General features: G+C 35.2%; 4 protein-coding genes and 1 long non-coding RNA gene across 8 annotated transcripts in view; 4 read left to right on the top strand and 1 right to left on the bottom strand.

Annotated features, from left to right (window-relative positions):
- Nucleotides 1–91: 91 nt before the first annotated feature.
- Nucleotides 92–1201, top strand: LOC145235814 (uncharacterized). The gene is made up of 3 exons (XR_013861931.1): nt 92–511; nt 917–1042; nt 1115–1201. It is a non-coding gene; the product is annotated as an uncharacterized LOC145235814 (long non-coding RNA).
- A 1507-nt stretch (nt 1202–2708) lies between these two features.
- On the top strand, nt 2709–7126 carry LOC145209169 (nuclear protein localization protein 4 homolog). Its single transcript, XM_080079423.1, has 5 exons — nt 2709–3834; nt 4218–4412; nt 4671–4883; nt 5473–5714; nt 6752–7126. Exons 1-4 carry the CDS (start codon nt 2752–2754, stop codon nt 5671–5673), a joined length of 1692 nt encoding a protein of 563 aa, XP_079935549.1. The 5' UTR covers nt 2709–2751; the 3' UTR covers nt 5674–5714; nt 6752–7126.
- A 656-nt stretch (nt 7127–7782) lies between these two features.
- Nucleotides 7783–12485, bottom strand: LOC145209171 (HUWE1-associated protein modifying stress responses-like). 3 transcript variants are annotated; one of them, XM_080079427.1, is made up of 8 exons: nt 12460–12485; nt 11795–12082; nt 11372–11486; nt 10973–11047; nt 10543–10651; nt 10282–10421; nt 9268–9354; nt 7783–8959 (listed from the first exon to the last, which is right to left on the bottom strand). In XM_080079427.1, exons 2-8 carry the CDS (start codon nt 11909–11911, stop codon nt 8814–8816), a joined length of 789 nt encoding a protein of 262 aa, XP_079935553.1. In that variant the 5' UTR covers nt 11912–12082; nt 12460–12485; the 3' UTR covers nt 7783–8813. The 3 variants fall into 3 exon arrangements, with proteins under 3 accessions (XP_079935553.1, XP_079935552.1, XP_079935554.1); XM_080079426.1 differs by lacking the exon at nt 12460–12485 and adding an exon at nt 12356–12452; XM_080079428.1 differs by lacking the exon at nt 12460–12485 and having other exon boundaries at nt 8895–8959; nt 9224–9354.
- A 55-nt stretch (nt 12486–12540) lies between these two features.
- Nucleotides 12541–15079, top strand: LOC145209170 (speriolin-like). 2 transcript variants are annotated; one of them, XM_080079424.1, is made up of 3 exons: nt 12541–12950; nt 13019–13274; nt 13369–15079. In XM_080079424.1, exons 1-3 carry the CDS (start codon nt 12719–12721, stop codon nt 13853–13855), a joined length of 975 nt encoding a protein of 324 aa, XP_079935550.1. In that variant the 5' UTR covers nt 12541–12718; the 3' UTR covers nt 13856–15079. The 2 variants fall into 2 exon arrangements, with proteins under 2 accessions (XP_079935550.1, XP_079935551.1); XM_080079425.1 differs by having other exon boundaries at nt 13019–13178; nt 13369–15078.
- A 59-nt stretch (nt 15080–15138) lies between these two features.
- LOC145209168 (NEDD4-like E3 ubiquitin-protein ligase WWP1) overlaps nt 15139–20743 on the top strand; it is a 19562-nt gene continuing 13957 nt past the window's right edge. The window contains exons 1-7 of the mRNA XM_080079422.1: nt 15139–15282; nt 16046–16202; nt 16820–16944; nt 17829–17954; nt 18668–18775; nt 19787–19871; nt 20128–20195. Of these exons, the coding sequence (XP_079935548.1) occupies nt 15234–15282; nt 16046–16202; nt 16820–16944; nt 17829–17954; nt 18668–18775; nt 19787–19871; nt 20128–20195 (718 nt within the window). The 5' untranslated portion in view covers nt 15139–15233. The remainder of the gene's footprint in view (nt 15283–16045; nt 16203–16819; nt 16945–17828; nt 17955–18667; nt 18776–19786; nt 19872–20127; nt 20196–20743) is intronic.

The raw sequence follows: 20743 nt of genomic DNA, 5'->3' as shown, positions 1-20743 counted from the left end.
GTAACAAACTGCTTTTGGATGATACTTATGCAATCCTGTTAGACCAGGCAAAATTGTTACTAAAATGTATTCTGCATGTTTGCACAATCGTTAACGCCCCAGGCCTGTAATTAAATGATACCTGATTTACAACATAGGCAAGGGAAACTTCTGGTAGTTCTATTGCTGCAAGTATTCGAAAAAACTGTCGTTTTTTGCCTGTTTCAGGGGGGCGTAAAGTGCCCGACAAATACCTTAGGGGGGCGTGGACAAAAAAAGGTGAAGAACCGCTGTACTAAACCATGATTTGAGTCCTGCACAAGCTTCGTAAGTAACCAACACACATCGTTGGGGACGGAAGCCAGTGATATCACGACTGACATCCTGAAATCGACGCGTCATTGTGCACCCCAGATTCCTTACATCTTGTGTATATTTTATTCATACTATGGGACTGAGGCACAGTACTGTTGTTACATATTGAAGAGACAAAAGATTGTTAAGATGGATCCTGCGAGCTGCAAATGTTCAGGTAAGATTTGACGCTCTACGTCTATGCGGAGTTTAACTTGTTGCAAGTTAATCACATATCTTGGATCAGTGGTGGGATTCAAATTTTTGTCAGCCTGTTTTATCACAAAAGTCATATTTTTCAGTCGGTTCTGTTACAAAAAGTCTATTGACAATAACCAGTAATGCTAAACGGTTCGCTGATCTCATAAAAGTGGTTGAGACGGTTCTATAGAACCGGTGCGAACCGGCTGAATCCCACAATGTCTTGAATACATGTGGCCAAATTTACTCGTGTGCGAACATTTGTTGTTGCACACTGTACAAACTTTTTGAAGTTAAGTGCATAAATAGTTTAGGGGCCAATTTGGGGGCGCATTGTTTATTTTTGAAGGTCCGTTTGTAACATTGTCGTGAATGCTTTCAGAAACTGGCCAATGTGCTTGTACACCCGGCCAATGTAAATGCAAAGATTGTAAATGCTCTGTGACTCAACAGGACAGTAGTGGTGGTTGCTGCAAATCCAAGTCCTGCTGTGAAACCAAAACAGCATGTAAGTCGTGTTGAGTTGGAAAAGTACTCCAATTACCTAATGAAATAACGTGTTGTTTTGGGCCTCTTTTAGGATACAAGGAGACAACGAAATCATCACGCCTGTGCCATGGCTTGTTACATGTACTTTGTGTCAATAAAATTATGTCGACCAACACGATGCTTGTGTGATATTGTTTAGAATCAAACCAGTTTGTTATATTTTTAATGTAAACGTTTTTAATTAGCCGTTGACTTTACTTTACAATTAGAATTATTTTCTCAAATAGAGACCTTGACGTTTATGAAATAATTCACATTGTCCACAAGTATGCTAAATGTTTGTCACCACACTGAACATCAAGTCAATGAATCAACGTCAAAAGAAACTGGTTTTGGTTCAGATTCGTTACATTGCTCCTGTGTACAAGACCGATCCAAACTAGAAGCGTTGTTAAAATAAAGCCCAAATTAGGTCCAATATTTTGACTTACCAAGGTAAAGTTACGACAAAAATTAGCACCAGTGTAAAGTCAGACGAGACCCGAAGACGAGTTTTTCTTTAAACTGAAGTCCAAACCCTCCAGAACTCGGTTGGACCGGCCCCTGTGTCGATCTTATCGTATATTATGAGTTTTAGCAAAAAATATATTATTTTGTTTTGCAAAATTTAGCTCTAATAAGAAAAAAGAGTATGCTTTATAGAAATATTACGGAAGTCTATGATTTTTATGTTTAAAGGCTGTGGGTAGTGTGGGAAGATTTTTGTCATGCTATTTGGATTTTGCTTTGAAATATTATCTTGATGATAGTGAGTGTTTTAACTTGTATCATGTACGTTACAGGTTAAAATGTATTGTGTAATATCCGAAGGTATTTATGTATATTGTCGTGTTTTGTGTGTTTGTATTTCGCTTAATTCGCTTCTCTGTATTTGTAACTGTACTTAGAAAGTTTTTTGTTTGCGCGGAGGATTAACTTTTGATTGACAGGTAGATTTAACGATTATAGCAATTTGTATGTTACTCCCGCAAGACTGCGAGTCTACTACATAAGGAATAATTAAACTTTAACACAACGATTTTTTACTAGCTTCGCTCCATTGCGCACGTAGCGTTTTTGCCTAAGCGTATACCTTTTTATTTTCATAACGACTCAAAATTTTGCGCTGATTTTCTTGGGCAAACTTTGTTGAAAAGTCCTAAATTGTCGGTAACTAGGTGTCAGAGAAAAATATGTATTGAAGGAACTTTTTTGTGCCAAGCCGGATTACCTCCCTAAATGACAACGTTCGACTTTAAAATGTCATTTCAAGCGTGACAAACGTAAGGTTCTGATGCGCTTGACCGATTTTCGTGGATTATGTTCTGTGACGACACATAAATTAATTGTGCTATGTAATAAAAAAGAAATTGCGCGAACAACATTTTTTGCGAATTATACGTCAAAATCCTAAATTTGTGCATATTACAAGAAAAAATATTGCAAGGATCCCAGCGAACGTGATTCTTTTCATCTGCTTACTCTGTGTCTACAATCCGTATTCACCCATACAAATATGCTACAAATCGTAAACTTGTTATCGTGCACTGTGCAATGCACATTCAGTGTTACCTACTCTGATGAATGCGACCTATATAGGACAACGAAACGTTGGTATAAAAGTACAATTGCCAGAAGACCTCTGTAAATTTTAACTTTTTTTGTGTAGGACTAGAGTTGACAGACAAAATGATTATAAGAATTCAATCAAGTGATGGAACAAAGCGAATTGAACTATCAAACAATGACACTGTTGCGACTCTGTTCAAAAGAGTGGAGGATATGTTTCAGCTGAAAGATTCTTCCTGGCAGCTTTACCAAGATCGCAACAAAAAAGGCCTTTTAAAAAATGTAAGACAAAAGTTAAAAGCAGCAAAATTGAACCATGGCGATATGCTCTATTTGGTTTCTTCAAATGGAGCCTCCTCTCGGCCCAGCTCTTCTCAGTCACAGGAGTCACAGAATGTGGTTGAAGACCCAATTGACTTACAATTATGGAAGGAGGATGGTCGAATAAAACAAAGCAAAAGTGCTGCTGGAATTTTTAAGATTGATGACCTACCAACAGAGCCCTGGGATGAACTTTACCTGAAGGGAAAAGAAATTAAATTTATGTCATTCCATGCATATATGAGGCAGCAAACGGCCGGGGTTGACAAAGGAAAGTATTTTAAACTAGAAAACTTCCGTGCTGCCTGTAAAATGAGTACAAATGGGACCAAGCACTCTGTGGTTGACCTTCCATCAGCAGTGACGCTAAATCGGCAAAAATACCGACACATTGACAATATTATGTTTGAAAATCGGGATATAGTGGACAGGTTTCTCAATTTCTGGCGTGTATCAGGGCATCAAAGAATGGGCTACCTTTATGGTAGATATACACAACATTCAGAGGTCCCACTTGGCATAAAAGCAGAAGTATGTGCAATTTACGAGCCTCCTCAAGACAGTTCGGTAAACTCGTTGCAATTTCATGACGATCCGATGCAAATTGTTGTGGATGAAATAGCTACCAAATTGGGTCTCGTAAAAGTTGGTTGGATCATAACAGACTTAATAGCGCAGGACCGTAGCAAAGGAACTGTCAAGAATTTCCGGAACTCTGAAACACATTTCTTGACAGCCGAGGAATGCATAACAGCTGCTTATCTGCAAAACAAACATCTGAATTCTTGTAGACTGGCATCAAATGGAAAATATGGGTCAAAATTTACAACTGTTGTAGTTTCGGGAGACAAAGACTATCAAATTTCATTCGAAGGCTACCAGGTATGTTTGCGCCAATACTATAAGTTTTCTAAATCATATTTTTTTGTCAAAGCTTTATCTATTCAACTGCAAGTTTCTCACTTAAATAATTTGGAAAGTGTATAGAGTAAACCTCGGTTAATCCTGACCGGTTTAGACCAAAACAAAATGTCCGCATTAGGCGAAGATATAGATTAACCGATGTAGATTAGTTAAAGCCTTACCATATTACAAACCGTTTGTACCTCAAGTTTTGTCTGAATAAGGTAAAGATCTGGAATAAACAAATCCGGTTTAACTGAGGTTCACTGAACATTTGTTTTGTTCCAACAAAAATATCATGACTAAAGTGATTAGACCTTTGGCGATGAAAATACAAACCTCTCCTTAATGTTTGTATTAAGGTTTCCAATCAGGGCATGTCATTGGTTGCTGATGATTGTTTAATTCCAACGATCGATGCCCCTGAGTTGGGTTATGTACGAGAAAGCTCGCCAGAACTTTTTGTAGCTGATGTATATTACAAAGAAAAGGATGATTATGGAAATGAAGTCACTAAATTGGCTCGACCTCTACCTCTTGAATATCTTCTACTGGATGTAAGTAAAAACAACACTGTTTGAGAAATGGGTAAAATGCTGATTAACTAAAATGGTATTCTATAGTATAGATAATTGCTGCTAACGTCTGGAAAAGCCATGGTGAATCATAAAAAATTATCAGGTTCTGCATGGCAAGTAGTCTCCTGAATATTTATCTTTTTAATGGCTATAACCTTCTGTTTGTGTATGTTTCTTGAAAGAGTCTGGATTTACTCAAAATATATTGAAACAAAAGCTCTCGTCAATTTTCTTCAGGTCCCTACAGCATTTTCCAGAGAATCCCAGTTTACTTGCAGTAACAGTATTTCTGAATTTCCCGCCTGCAATCGTGATGCTGTTGGCCAAGTACAGTCATTGTCAGCTCTTTCAAAATACCTCAGTCAATTCCCTGCTGACAAATTTGTAGATGCATTGTCCGATTTTCATGTCTTAGTCTATTTGGCTACTAATGACACTATTTCTCTAAAGGTAAGGACATAAAAGTACACTGTTTGCAAATTTCAAGAATAGTCTGCTTTTTCTTGCAAATTTTTAAATAACTGTTGTTTAAATAAATTTTCTTGCCTTTTTGCCCAAATGCGAACACACTGAGCAGCCTTGCAAGATTCCCACAACTTTTTGGCATGCTCATTTTTTAAGTTTGGTCAATTTTAAATTTTGTTACACTTTTGCTGTTTGTGAAATGTATTCAGTGACGATATAATTAACTAAAGCTATTGATGCAAACCTTGAAATTACACCTTCTTGAACTTACAGCTATATATATTGTAGGGTTTCGCTAGTAGTGTATGAATAATTTAGGGCTGCTTCCCAGTTTCTAGAAAGTGCAGATGAAAGATGCAAAACTTGGTTTCCCTTATTAACCAACCCATTGTTGTTTTTGTTTTAAAAAAATAGTCTGTGCATAATGTCTGGACTCATTTAACACACAGCACTTGCAAGTTATGCAAGCAAAAAGTGTGTGAATAATATCACAATTCCAACTTGTAAAAATATTTCTTTTGTTTGGCGTATACCATTACTTGCACAAAACCTTAAGCTTCGAACTATTTAACAGGATGAGATGGGCATTCTTCTTGATGCTGTCCGCAATCATGATAACGATTTAGCCACTCACTGGAGCCAATCTGCCAGTTGGTCTACACTACAAGAACTAATGAGGCATTCCAACGAGGCCATTGGTCATCACCATAGCGATGCACATAGTATGGATGCAGAGATGCGAGAAGCAATAGAAAGAAGCCTGCAAATGCAATGAGCCTGTATTTTTCAGCATTTAATCATAAACAAGCAGCACAGGTAATTTGCTGCAAATACATTTTGACTGATATGTGTTGGGAACACTTAACATACTGTCAAGATGGCCTAAATGTTGGCATAGCCACCTTGTGTTAACAAGATTGTGCATTCTAATCCTATATCGGTCGTTGCTCCAACCCAGTGGTTGCGATAGGTTGGATTAAACTGAAGTTGCCAACTGCCTGAGAAAAAAGATTTAACAGGCTTAATGGAGGATAAAAATGAAACAAACAAACAATGAATATTGAAAGTCTAGAATAGACTGTTTCCACGTCAAGTTCTCTGGCAGTTTTTGTTTTATATAATGATAGTTATGTGATCATAAACTGCCATATTTTTACCATAAATAAAGAGACCAACTTGGTGTATCCCAGATGTCGCCAACCCGCAGCTCCGGAGTCGCATGCGGCTGTTTGATCCCTTTGATGCGGCTCAGTTTTTGAAATTATCAAATGTTTTGAATACACATTCTGTGACGATTATGCTCTACACAAATGTCGAAAATACCAAAAATTGTCGTGCAATAACATGAGCAAACCCGCTCTTAGTAGCTACAATTAACCGCGTCTATACCATGAAACGTAAATTTTAAAAGAGGCAAACTGACGGCACGTTTCAATTTGTTAATATCTGGCTTACAATACGCATAAAACAAAAAATCAGCGTCTGAAGAAAACAAAACATTCAATGCTACGTGGAGCGCTTCATTTGCTTTTACTGCTGACGAGACCGGTTAAGTATGTGTGCCTAATATGCAAGAAACCAACAACAAAAAGTCAAAATGCTGGAGACAAAAAAGTGGCATTTCATTTGAAATTGCAAACGGCTTTGTGGCTCCCAGCATTTTTTTTACTATGTGAAATTGATCAGAGTGGTAAAGGTTGGCGGCCCCTGGTGTATCCTGTATGAACTGCTAGGTTCGACCCTTGAACCCCAGCATTTAAACAATTTTTCACAATGTCAAAGCTGAATAAAATTTGCAGTTTATAGATATTGTTGTAATCTGCTATCTATTAACAAATGGTTTTCATTTGCAGGCTCTTGTGCAATGCTGTGAATTTTTGGTACTGTTTGAAATATGACTTCGAAGATGTCAAATGCACCAGAACTATTTCTACCTGCTTTGCCACAAAAATTGAATTCAAATGTCTTCACACCTATTTAAAAAAAGCAAGGATCCTGAAAAGTGCCAATTTCCAGTTGGTGTTCCAACAAAGTAATTTGCAGCCTAAAATGTTTATTCTATTTTTGTTCTTCACTTTAGCCGACTGTTTTTGATGTAGTACTTCATGTTATATTTGTCACTCAAATTCTAGTTGCTCCAATTGGCATTTTTTGTTTTGTTTTGCTATAAAAAGTTCACGCTTTGTATGTGTTTGTTTAATTGGGAATAAACCTATGGTTCAATGTTAGTATTTTGAGATACTAGAGAACAATTCTGTTTCTTGGTAGAAAGAGAGTCATAGTGAAACGTGCAAGGAGCCAGACTTTTTATCGGACTCTTACAGTCCAAGGTGCATTGTCCAGTTGGCTTGAGCACATTAGAAGGTTTGCCCTTTAAAGATACTTTTGGGGCCTGTATAGCCTGATATGCTGCTGGTGATATAAGCTAGAAGGGGAATTGGAAAGCTGCAAACGCAGCATGGAAATGGGAATGTTTGTGTCGTCACAATGCATCGAGTGTATTCAGCTGAACATTAGCACAAGATGTTCGGTGCAAACAGAAAATTTTGACCCATGCCTAATACTTTTTATCATATATATAAACCAAAATGGGAACCCCAAGGGGTTAGAATCATGGTTAGGAGTCTGCATTCTACTGGAACAAAGAATTATGAGTCAAACTTTACATCATCCGACTATGCAACCCTGCATGAAAAATGTGTGCTAATTTATTTGTACAGTTTTCTTCGCTTGGTAGTTATGTATAATGGTTGGCATTCACTTTGCTGCAATTTTGCCACTTAGTTTATGAATATAGCATAAACTAGAAGCTTCCTAAATTACTGCATCAATATCTGGCAACATACCTGAGCTACCGATACTCAATACATGGTAGACTAAAACATCTGTTACACACTTATTAATGAAGAAACACTTTGTTTTGCAAAAACACAAACATGCATCAAAAACACATTGTTGTTGTTTTAAATAGTCTGATGATACTATTGTTTAACGTATGGCAGTCCAAGCAATACTATGAGGCACAAATATAATGGTGTAAGGTTCTATGTCAAAAATATCCAGTAGTAATACAGTTGAATTGTCATTCATTTCGGGCTTTTAAGAAAATGAAATGTACGTATGATAAGTCAGAAATGTGTTTTAAGTTTTCTTGAATTACAATGTAGATGCCACACCCAAATTTTGACAAATTCAATTGGCAGTTCAGGAGAAAAAAAGAGTAATTCTACAGCACTAACAGGTAAAACACCAGTTTGAAAAATTTTGATCATGATTTTAAGGGTTTGACTGAGATATAGAGGTTCAGTTCCAGCAGATTTGCGACACCAAAAACCACATGCCAATCTTAAACAGACCTATTCAATGCGATGCATTTTGGCATAGGAAAATACCGTCACCACAGTGCTTATGCTAGGCACCCCTGGTTTTAGGAAAATTCGTTAACTTCGTGCTGTATTAAGTATCAAGCCCAAAAAGTTTAAATCAGTAGTTCCCAACCTTTTAGGTGAATTCCTTCCTTAACAATCCAAACCATTTTCATTCCTCCCTAATAAAGTACATAGTGAAAGCTAAACTATGCACAGATCTTTTAAAATTGGGTCTTTTATCAACTTCACAGGTCATATTCACATAGCTAAAGTGTCTTTTACTAACCATATGTCAAAGGCAAGGGAATCACTGGTTTTAACTATTTCACAATCAAATGTTATTGTTATAAAATACAACAGCATTGATATCACAACGTTTGTAATTTTGGGGTCGAAACACAAAAACAATATTTTTTGTCATAAAATAAAAAAGTTGCAGGATGCAAAATGTGCATGCGAACTGTACGAACAGCTGGTTCCAGCCGGCACACATGTTTAAATAAAAGCACAAAAAAAGGTATGTACACATTTTTTTCGAAGTTGAGTTTTATTTCCTACGCTTAGGTGAAGAAGGTTTAGCATCTTGTGCTGTTGCCCCTCGCTTTCGTGAAGGGGAATTTGACCGTGCCCCTGCTGTTAAATTCCGTCGTTGAAATTCTTCTGACAGAAATGTTGTTAAATCAGGATGAAAACCTGAAACAAAAGGAATAGCACTTTTGTGATGTGGCAAAGATAAATAAAAGCAAAAGTTGTCTTTGTGCAAGTTTTTGCCGTGTTAGCAACATGAAATCTGACACAACATAGTAGGGATGGGCCAAAACTAAAAAAAGGTGACATACCGATGATAGCTTTGTAGCACACAAAGTTTTATAACTACTCCATATACTTGTAAATTTTATTGTTATTGTCTGGATTCAGAATCAAGTTGCCTAATTGTTAATGCTCCCACATTGTAACCTGGGCAGTGTTCTAAAATGCTGCCAACAATGAAAAAACAAAACCTTGTTGGCAAGCTCTTGCAGCAGAAGAATTTTGTCGCAATGGTGAGTCACCTCCAAAACTGATATCTGCCATTGCACCATTCAACCCTGTAACATACATAAAGCATATGCTGATTATGTCGTTACAAAAATACAATCCTTTTCTTAACAATTTTACGAAAGAAAAATTGCTGACATAAAACTACATGCATTTTTACAAAACAGTTAAAATGCAGTTCATGAAAAGAAATTTCACATGTAAAACAACATAAATTATTTTTTGCCATTATAATCACTATTGAACAGTTAATTAGCTTTTTATTATTATTTAATAACAACAAGCTATTTAACATATGCTTATTATGTTTAATACTCAAATACACAAGAGAAGCATTTTTAATTTCACTGTATCAGCAAAAAAGATTGTTGCAACACACAATTAAAAACAACCTTTCACATTTTCAAATCTTGCAAAAAGTGCGACAGGTGTGGTTTTCTTCGTTTTTTTCACAATTGACAAATTACCAACATTCACAGACCAACATGCATGCCTGGAGGCTGTATATCAAAGGGCCCATTATTTCTTTGAAACCACACCTTGAACCTTCACCAATCCCTGGTTATCTAAATATGCATCTGGCTATTCTCCACAGAAAGTTGTTTTACTTGGTTGCACGTCTTATTACGCAACAAACTGGAATGCTCAATAGACTATTGTACCTTACAAAACACAAATGCCAAAGAGTTTTATGAAAAATGGACAAAACTGTCTAGAAACCAGCATCTCAAATGCCGTGGTTACTGCCTTGCAAGCCTGGTCTTCTACTTTTAAATGTGTTTATAAATTCCATTTGAACATAACAGAAGGAACCTTAAGCTGTGAACTTTTTGAAGTGAGGACAAAACTTCAAAACTTTCTCAATCAAAGTATTTACTGTTTTGCAGCACCAAAATTCATTTTCAGGCCTGATCTTTTTTATACTTTTAAATGGTTTCAAAAACACTTTCTATTTAAACATCAGTAATGCTACCTACCGTTCATAGAAACAGCATCATGAAATGTTTGAAGTCGATTTTCTCTGCTGCCATCTTGTGACTTTGAATGCGACGAGCTGGGTCGTGACGACCGATGGGGTGGAGACCGTCCACATAAATATCCTATTAAGTCTTCTCTCCTGAAACACAATTCATTTTCAATGAAACAATTGTCCTTCAAGCATCAATTGTTAGTGAACATTTTTTTGTTTTCACTCAAATCATAAAAACAACATGGAGAATAAAAAATTTTACGCTTACCTAATGTGTCGTCGCTTTTTCTTCGCCCAAGAAAGCATTTCTTTATTTCTTCTGCTGTAGCCACATTGTATTGCTCGCTCACAAATACTTTTTGAGCCATCTAATCCATCTAGAAGTGAAAAGTAAAGAAACAATTTAGCTGCAGCACTGAAGTTTCATTTTTTGCTTTGAACATCCTGTTCAGTGAGTTTTTTAAAAGTACAATCTTATTGCAATCACTAAGGGTCTAAGATCTACAAAACATACCAAACCTGTGAAAAGTGCCTTATTAACTATCATAAAACAATATGTATAAATGTACAGAAACAGTTATCACCCTATTACAGACAACATAAGCAGTCAAATTGTTACACATTTCACTAGCAAGTTAACACAGTTCCAAAGTTATTACATTAAAATCATTTTTACAACCTCAAATTAGTCAATTTACCTCTATACATATTGGTGGCATATTCGGCTGCACTTTGAAAAGACACCCATAGTTCATCTCTGCCTTGGGCACGATCTAAAACCAAAAACAGGGTTAAACTTTTAAACAGCTAAATGTGACAAACCAAGTGTATCAGTATTCATTTTATCCGTAATATACTGAAAATTGTGTTTCTGCAAGTTATGTTGTTGTTAAATACATACTGTTCTAGGTACATGTTTTCACTTTTTCTAATTTGTTAAAACAGTACAGAATGTATTGCATTTATTGCTAAAAGAGTAAAATTTTTAAATGGAATGTGAGGTGAAAACGTTGGATACATTGCAACAACATTGCAGATTTTTTGGTTTGTATCTGCTTTAAATACATGAGTGACTGCTTATGTAATGCATTACTGACCTTTATACAGTTGTGCAATTGCAGAGGCAGTGTTTTGAAAGGACAGCCAAAGCTTCTGTTCCAATTCTGTTGTTTCGGTTGCATATTTTGTTTCAGATGAGGGCTCGCTATCAGCCTGAATATGGCATAAAAATATTACTAGTCTTCTTCCTACTTTGTTAAACATGTAGGAAGATATGAAAAAGAAACAAAAAAAACATTCTATGTGCAGTTTTAACAAAGTAAACACAACTGTTAGTTAATGTGTTATATAACATTACAATTAAGAAATTGCAACTAAAATTAAAAAACAATTTTTGTTGTGCAAGTTTAAAAGTTACTTCCCTATGAATTGTGTTTTCATTGACAACATTTGCTGCAATTTGCTTGTAAAAAAAATACACTTTGGCACAAAAAATGGCTGAAACAAGGTGAAATACACACCTCTAAAAGACATTGTTCTTCCCAGTTGGTGAACCATTTTCCAGGGCTGTGATCCTGTAAATCTTTTGCTCCATTGGCAAAATTCTTCCCAGACTTTCCCAATGAATGATCATCCATTGTACAGCCTTCTTTTCATTGATTAAAAGTGTTTTGATTTTCTAATTTCCTTAGCTACATGAAATAGGTGAATCAAGTACCAAAATGAAAGCAGTTGTTTTTGAATTGGTCCACTTCTCCACCGGTATTCAGTGCTGTTCTTATTTTATCAAACTAACAACAAAGGCTTTTCTGGAAAAAAAATCATTTAAACTGTTACCCATAAAACTAAATTTAACAAAATTGTCAGCTATATTGACTCAAAATCTGTCATAACCGGTAAAATTCCCTAAATATTTAATAAATATGCTGAAAGCACAACACACACAATGTCTGAAGTCTAAATATTGGCTTTTTGCCTAACCAGCAACTAACGCGTAAATGTTACTATTAGCAGTCGAGATTACCAAAAAGACATTACCTAAACAATCTGATTACTTTGAACTAATCATTATTTCAATATACCTAAAAGTTATGGTGTAATGTGGTTCTTTTTGCGCGAAACAATCGCAAAGCAAGTCACACCCGCTGCCATTCATTAAACCGTTGATGTGCTTTCAGCCACTCACCTCCAAGTAGGTCACTGCGCATGCGCAACGGCAATCAGCTGATTTGCTGCAACTTGCGCACACTTACGTCACCAGCTGCAATAAAACACAATAAAGAAGATTTTAAGACAATTTTTTGGTGTTACCAATCAGTCCTGACAACAATTGTTGCATCATAAAGCAACTTATTTGACTGTGGAGGCATTATTTGCCTAATATTTTTACCAAAACAATTTGGCTGTATTGTCTCAACAAGTTTAGTTTTATGGAGTAAGTGAACATGGATTTTTCTGGAAGCTTTAATGAGCTGACTCCGGAAATAGAAGTGCAAAAGCTGGTTGAAGAAAACAAAAAACTAGAGAAAGAAATCAAAAGGTTGTCATTTACTTCGTTAAAACAGCGTAGCGATGAAGACTCTATGGATGGCGCCGCAACACCAAAAGCAAAGATTGTAAATATAACCAAACCCAATCAGTTTAATGATAGTGTGGACAACGAAGTATCCTTTTTCCGTAAGTTTTCTACTGTTTTTAATTGTCCTAGTAAAACTGGCAAGTTAAATAACCAATTAGTTTTTTAGACACTAGCTTCAAACCGCTTCCCTTCGACAATGCGGCAGACACAGAAGATTCACTGGATGCCGATGACCAATCTTTTACTCCCACTACCTTACCTAAACAACCACCAAAACCATCTTTACCGTTGAAAGATGGTACACATAAACAACAAACGCCACAAAGGTCAATTTCGCCAGAGTGGAAAAAAGATAATTTACCTAACTTAAAAAGTCCTAAATACCAGACTACAGAACACCACCCAAACTCAGATATTTCAAGGTTAATATTTGCTTCTTTCGATTTAATAATGAATATGTGCACAATATTTCTCATGGACTGTAAAATAATGTTTTTTGTTAAACCATTTGCGCAGAAAACATCAGGAAAAAGTTAATGATGTCGGACATAGATTAGTCGGAGAAATTGCTTTCCAACTTGACAGAAGAATTTTGCAACACGTATTTTCGCATCGCAAGAGATTGTACGGTTTCACAGTTCGTAATGTTACACAGAAGATAATGGAATACACCGAGGACTTCCAAACCGGAACGGTCGACTTGCATAAGCGAAAAACTTTGAAAGAAAAAAGAGACAATGCGTTTCGCTTTCTACAACACAACACTGGTTACAACGCAAAATACCATCCGATATTTTCAGAGATGCTAGTAAACAAATTTGGCGTGTTAAAAATCAGCTCGAAGAAGAGTATTAGCGAGTACGACGAACTTCAGAGTGCAGATTACATCAAGTCAATCATTCTATCCGTTTTAAACCCGGAATATACTTATGATGCGCTGATTTTGCTGGACGCTCTTGTACTGTTTTCAGATTTTGATGGAAAACCGTTACTGCTATGGTGACAAAAAATAAAACCCGAAAAAACTATGTAGTTAAAAGGGGGTTATAATATTTTAGTGAGCTTGTTTACGGTTCATCGGACTTGCGTCATACACATAACAAGTCAGGTTTCACATTAAAGAAATTAAACATATTGTTTTTGTTAAAAAGAAAAACCTTAAATCATACCCCATATTATATAGTTAACCACGTATCTTAAAAACGTTCAAAGAAAATGTGTCCAATCATTTTTAGTGGGCGATGGGTAGTTCATCACGTGACTACTTCGTCATTCATTGTCAGCTGACTTCGGTGTGTTTGTTAGTTTGGGTGTTGTTAGTTGCTTAGTTAGCATTTATTGATTTGTAACTTAAATAGTCGCTGAATTTCAGCAATACTGATTGTTTTACTTTGACCACAATCAGTTTTTAAAGTTTTGAGTGTATCTTCGGTCGGTAACTGTTTCTAAAAGTTTTTTGTTTGTTTAAAAGTTTAGTTTGGTAATTTGTGAGGAAAGGGGATTATGTAATGTGTATTAGAAATTTGTCATAAAATACGAACATTTAACATACATTGCACTTCTACAAAGTGTAATGATACACTAAATCAACAAAAACAATGTTGATATTTATGTCCTATTTAAAATTACAAGAGTAATCGTTTGTAAAATTGGAAATGTTGTGTACCAGTGCTGTGTATATATACTAGCAAAAATCTTCAAGCCTTTTTCTTGTCCTGAATATGAAACAATTTATAATTAGAACAGAAAAATGGTACTTTGTTTTTTATTGTTCAGTAATTTGTTGCAGCAGTAAGAAGTGTTGTTTAGGCCACCATGCAATATGAAGAAAGATTTTGTGCCTATATGTGCAACAACACAATGTTTGGTGATCTTTAGTCCAACCGTTAATTGCTAACCTTTCGAAATTAACAACATCCAAATTCATTGAAATTTGACAGGTTTATTTTGGCCAAACACATGATTCTTTACTAGACTCGGAAAATTACATCTAACAGGATGATATTTAAATGATTTTTAGCATTATGGTTTGTCAATGCGATTGCCAAAAGTGATGCCCTTTTCCTACTTGATAGAATATGTCAGTTTCTGAAAGGGTCTTCAATTTCAATTCATTTCTCGAGAATCACAAAAAATGCAAATAAAAAAACCTAAACAGCCAATCTGTGTGTCGAGATACTTTGACTGCAGATACTATATTGTAAAAACAGCTAAAATCACAATTTAACGTAAATACAAAAAAATTGTACAAAATAACAATAACATCAACTCTATATTTTACAGTTAGTAGGCCAAAAAGTAAAGTTTGGTATACTGGTGTTTTTAGCAGGGCTCATTCCTGTTTAGTGATGTATGTGTTATAACACCATGATAAAAGGAGAATGTCACAAAACACCACAAACGGTTTTCTGTCTCAAATACAAATAACAGGTAAGTTATTCTGGTACTTTGGCTTGACCGAAAAATCAAATGAGTATAAAAGCTGTTGCTGCCAGGCATAAATTTTTGTAAATACAATTGCCAGAAGAGCTCTATAAGGTTAAATAAAATGAAAAAAAATTACCTACACTTTGCACATCCACCCACAAAGAAAATTGTAAATCACTCAACTCACAACATAGTGCTGCTTTCTGTTTGAAAAAAAAAACATATTTATAAGCAGTTCATGGAAAAGGCATTCCCTGCAGTAAATAATATTGTTTTAGAACTTTTAAAAGCACTTGAAAATTAATCCTGTCCCTGTGAAACCTAAACATTAAATCATGTTACAAAAGATTTTTGTGAAAGGATTTGTTTTTTTTTTAAGTAGTATTTAGATTTAGCTACATTGAACTTTTACCATAAAAAACGACAGGTTCTATTGTCTATATTGTAAATTATTACTAAATGTATGTTGTTTAAAAAAGTCATTAGCTTTATTAAGTGTGCTTTATGTTGTTGAGCATGCATGTAATGAACATTAGTGACTACTATTACTTTCCACAAACCTAACCAAACAGGTAGCAGATAATGTATGTAAAAAATGGTCTGTACAGTATTCATGATGTTCTTGTAACGAAGAAAAATAGCCAAAGGCTCAAAAACACTCATTAATTATCTCTGTGCCAAATTCCATATGATACTCGTTAAAAGTTATGCTTTCCAACCATAGTGATTTATCAATGAATTTTAATAGAAACTTTGTTATGTTTAGTATTACGAGGTCATCTCAAACAGCTGCCAACGAGCTGGATTTTTGGCAGCAAAACACCGGACTCGTATGTCAGTATTAGTGTGGATCAGCAGCCTCCAAGAAAGACTGAAATCGCTGCAAAATCTGTTAATCCTATTTATGATGCATCCTTTACATTGTGAGTACCTCTGTGCTTTTTCATAGGCCCTTGAGCCTAAGGGCTGCCTTGGGATTTGGGTTTGCTGGCATTCGATACTGGAGACAGACGGTGGGACTAGTTTATTCTTAGCTTTTGGCAGTCAATTAATGTTTCCTTTTTCTGTAAGTTGTAGCTTTGATTTTAGTTGTTAACTTGAGCAGACTGACACATTCAATACATGAGCGTAGCGTATCAAATGGTTTTCAAATCTACATTATAAACGCAACCCACCATATTTATTGAAATATATTTTTTTGCATTTAATTTAATCCCAAAACATTTATTTGTTTCAGGTAAACTTTAACTTGACATTTAACTTAACCATGACACTAAACAAATAATGCAGTTCCACTGAATCATGCAATAATACAGAAAAAGAAGATTCATATGAAACTAGGTTAAAATGCTAGTATTCTTGAATTATTAAAGAGCCTTCACTAAAGAAAAACTTGAACATGTTTCTTTGACTTTTAACAGTCTACCAAGGTAAAAGGATTATAATCAGCTAAATTGGGGGTCATAATTCACCTGTAGTATTTGTTTACAACGATTTGAGGTCATTTGTAAACAGTGACTACAAATGCATTTTTTTGCAGGTTGGTAACTGTGAACAGCATAGTCGATTTCAAAGTGTATAGTTTTTCCCAAATAAAAGCCGACACCCTTCTGGGCTCTGCAAAATGTGACATTCAAGATCTTTTGAAGAATAATAATGGCTCTTGTAAGTATAATGTACAATAGAACTGCAAGCTTGTGACTGAAACTTAATGGTTCTGTACTGAACCTACTTTGTATGTGGAGACATACCTGCAAGGGGTAATTGTGAGGAGAAATAGTTGGGATGTATTGTCTCACAAGTGATCTTTGTACTGTTGGCGTTTACAAACCAATCATTTAAATGCTGTGACATTTAGGACTTTTTTAGTAATCTTACTGTACAAATTGATGCCACTTTACATGGTTATTCAGGCATTTAGAACAGAAAGTTTTAATCTCAATATATATTGCATTTTATATACCGCCATTTATGCATATTTGCTATGTCCTAGAGCTATTTAAAGTTGAAAGTGTAATAAAAAAAAATTGACATTGTTTTGTCTCATTTCAAACTGATAAAACTATTGTATTTAGATTGTATTTAGTATTTATTGTATTAGACTGATTTAATTACATTTTGACACTTGTTTGTTAAATCTTGGCAGTATGCCTTGTTAGGACACTAGCCAAAACTATCATTAAGTCAATAAACGTGCGCAAATCTGTTGTATTACGTGCTCATGCCTGATGTGTCATAAATCATTGTTTGATGACCCCAGTATACATTCATATGTCAGCTGTTTCTACAATTAGAACATGCTGTCTTGACCAAAAAATAGCACTGTGTCTTCTTGATTATTAGGAGTAAATGATATATATATATATATATATATACTTCAAAGGTTCACCAACTTTTGAGTTTTTTAAAGAACGGTTTAGCAAGTTTTAATAATATGTTTTTTACTGTTTAATGCTGATTTTGTCCTGCATAAAAAAATATGTTATGATTTTATGGTAAATATGTTACAGCAAGCAATGTGGTCATTTTTGTTACAATTTTTTTTGCAGTGCACAAAGTGGATATAAAACTCAAACTGTTGAGCGAAACCAAAGCCCAGACAGTTGTGGGGGATCTAGATGTACAACTTGATGGCTTGACCACACAACGGCCTGCTCTGACTAACGGTGTAGCAGGTATGTGGCTGCTTTTAGACCTGAAATCAGGCGTACTGTCGTTGCACAACATAAAGTACGGCAAGTCAAAACTTGTAATGTAATGTAAATGCTAGAATTAATGGTTTGATGCATTTAACCTAGTGCTTCCAAACCTTTTCAAAAAAAATCAGTTATTCATTGGCAGGTTCTCAGTCATGCTTGAGGCAATTTTAAACCCCACAGAACTGAAACGAGGACAAAACACAACTAGTCCGCACTAATTGCATGGAAGATAAACATTTTTTCATATCGAATAGGACTTCGTGGGACGTCATAAATGATTTGGTTGATTGGGCCGTATATATATATAGAAAAACTGCTGAATATTCGGTTTTGGCCAAATCAAAATTTAGCCGATTCGGTACGTCACTAGTCTATTACAAACCACATGGAAAAATTAAAGTATATTCGTACTCAGTTGGGAACCACTGATCTAATTAATATGCTCAAATGAAATCACTGATAATCCAGGGTTTAAATACTGTCGAAGAAAACAATGCATTTTCCCTGAAAACTGTAAACCCTTTTAAGTTACAAGTAAACAGTTAAATTGAGATAACTCTGTCACACCTCAATGGTTGGACAGTTGGTTTTTCACAATTTTTAACATTAGTGTGAACTACTGACGCTTTAACAGATATTCACGAACAGATCTATTGCTTTGATATTTACTGCCTTTTTCTGCTTTATAGAACCAACACCAACCCAGACAGGATTTACAAATGAAACTCAACCATCTCCTCAACCTCCCCCTCCTCCTATTCCTCCTCGAGTTGCTCCTCCAGTTCCTCCAAGATCAGGTGCGGTACATTGTTTACAACACAGTCAATTGTTTCATGCTGTAACTACCACATTAATTATGGATCTATTATTAATTTAAGCAGGAAAATTTGCTAGACAGTTGAAAGGTTTCACTTATTATTGGTGCCCTTCCCTGAAAAGGACACATATTGTTTTTGTCCATATTTTTTTTTTTTTTGTCTAACACTGGTTTGTTATATGTGTTTGGTCAAGAAAAGGTGCTTCAAATTCGGACAGATGTTATTTATTTATCCATATATCCTCCTGAAGTTTGACCCCGAATGACCCAGCAGTTCACCCACAGGTCCCAAAAACGTATTTTTTTTATAAAAAAAAGGCTGTACTGACTAAAGTACATGAGCTAGGAGTTTTATGCTTTGTTGTTTGGTGCAATGTAAGGCATTTTAAAGAATTTTGTGTCTTAACAAAATATTTACCCATTTTCACCCCCTAAACCCCAAAGTATTCGTTTCTGTCTAACGCTGGTTTGTTAAATGTGTTTGGTCAAGAAAGAGTACTTTTTTCAATTTTATTAATTCGTTTTTGCTTGCAAAAACAGTCATATGTGTAGATCAAATTATGTGTATAGTAATATGGTAAATAGGATATAGAATATATTAAATGGAAGTGTATTAGAAAGCCACCAAAGGCATAAATGGTTTGATACTTAATTTAAAAAAAAAACTAGAAGAAGGATGGTGTGGAGAATGAAGGTAGTTGAGGACACAGTTTAAAATCAGTACAATATCTTAGCTTTCCTGGCAACAGTCTCAACTGGCATTTATTTGTATCTCAACATACATTTTGTTGTCTTGTAAATGGTAGCTGGATTTACCATTGAGCTGTGTGCCATTACCCTTATGGTTACGGCCTGTTTGTTGTTTAAGCAAGGGGAAAGTTCATGTAATATGTCTGGAAAAACACAGATATATTTATCAGTACATATCTGTTAGTTGCATAAATATGTTGAACTAGTTTATTCCATTGTGACTGTTATGCATTTTCTTCAGAACCAGCTTCGAGTGGTGATGTGCCAGGGACCTCAACTAACCCCGAACGACCTGTCAGACCTCCTAGACCAGCTCTTAGAAATGGGTAAGTTTTTGCCACTGCATGTAGATGTAGTTTTTTTGTGAATTGCATCTATAATGACCATGATAAGAAATAACATTATTTGACTGCAATCAGTGGGGAATTCCCTTGCAATTTTCTTTAGTGCCTCAGGACTTACTATGAGTTACAAAACATTTTTTTCATGTAATTGTGATACTTCAAGTACTTTCAGTCGGTTGACATTTCTGCTGTTTCTGCTCATATATATATATATAGCATAAACATTGTCTCATTTTAGGTCTATTCCAAAAAGCCAACCTGATAGGCCTCTACCAGCAATTTTGCCCCAATCAACCAGTACCACAGGTAAGAAAAAAGTTTTACACATTTTTATGTGACTCTAGTGGTTATAAGCGGGTGTACCTGATGTAGCCTCTGATTATGGCATGAGCATTTGTCAAACGTTTGAACAATAAAAACCTGTCGCTTTTTATGCTTTTTTGGGCTGATATTTTTCTCTTTAAACTTAAGAAAAAAGTTGTATTTTAGTAGCTTTTTGTCAATCTTTTTTGTGACATAAGCAGTTTTAAACGGGTGTAACTGATGTGGCACCTCATATCACTGATGATGGCACAAGCATTTGCTGAAACGTTTGAATAATAAAAACATGTTGCTTTTTATGTCTATTTGGGCTGTTATTTTCCTCTTTAAATTTTAGTAAAGGAAAGTATTCTAATAGCTTTTTTGCCATGTACCTTATCAAAGTTACTGTAATCTTTCCAAAACATAAAAAACAACCTACAGCCTTTGCAAAACAAAAACTGTATGAAACAAAATTGTCAAAAAATACTGTTTCTCATTTTAACTGGCACTTTTGTTGTGGTTTAAAGTTGAATTCTGTTGAAATGAAATCA

Source organism: Phallusia mammillata, chromosome 1 (genome assembly GCF_965637545.1).
Source record: "Phallusia mammillata chromosome 1, kaPhaMamm4.hap1.1, whole genome shotgun sequence".
Lineage (NCBI taxonomy): Eukaryota > Metazoa > Chordata > Ascidiacea > Phlebobranchia > Ascidiidae > Phallusia > Phallusia mammillata.
The sequence above is the reverse complement of the archived record's forward strand: the minus strand, read 5'-3'. Positions and strand labels throughout refer to the sequence as shown.

Excerpts from the sequence above, each read along its gene's own strand:
- LOC145209169 (XM_080079423.1), top strand. The coding sequence starts at position 2,752 with ATGATTATAAGAATTCAATCAAGTGATGGAACAAAGCGAATTGAACTA. Across the intron at positions 4,413-4,670 it reads TTGAATATCTTCTACTGGAT|GTCCCTACAGCATTTTCCAG; the intron begins GTAAGTAAAAAC and ends AATTTTCTTCAG. Across the intron at positions 4,884-5,472 it reads ATGACACTATTTCTCTAAAG|GATGAGATGGGCATTCTTCT; the intron begins GTAAGGACATAA and ends ACTATTTAACAG.
- LOC145209171 (XM_080079427.1), bottom strand. The coding sequence starts at position 11,911 with ATGGATGATCATTCATTGGGAAAGTCTGGGAAGAATTTTGCCAATGGA. Across the intron at positions 11,487-11,794 it reads AAGAACAATGTCTTTTAGAG|GCTGATAGCGAGCCCTCATC; the intron begins GTGTGTATTTCA and ends TGCCATATTCAG. Across the intron at positions 10,652-10,972 it reads TGCCACCAATATGTATAGAG|ATGGATTAGATGGCTCAAAA; the intron begins GTAAATTGACTA and ends TTTCACTTCTAG.
- LOC145209170 (XM_080079424.1), top strand. The coding sequence starts at position 12,719 with ATGGATTTTTCTGGAAGCTTTAATGAGCTGACTCCGGAAATAGAAGTG. Across the intron at positions 12,951-13,018 it reads CAACGAAGTATCCTTTTTCC|ACACTAGCTTCAAACCGCTT; the intron begins GTAAGTTTTCTA and ends TTAGTTTTTTAG. Across the intron at positions 13,275-13,368 it reads CCAAACTCAGATATTTCAAG|AAAACATCAGGAAAAAGTTA; the intron begins GTTAATATTTGC and ends CCATTTGCGCAG.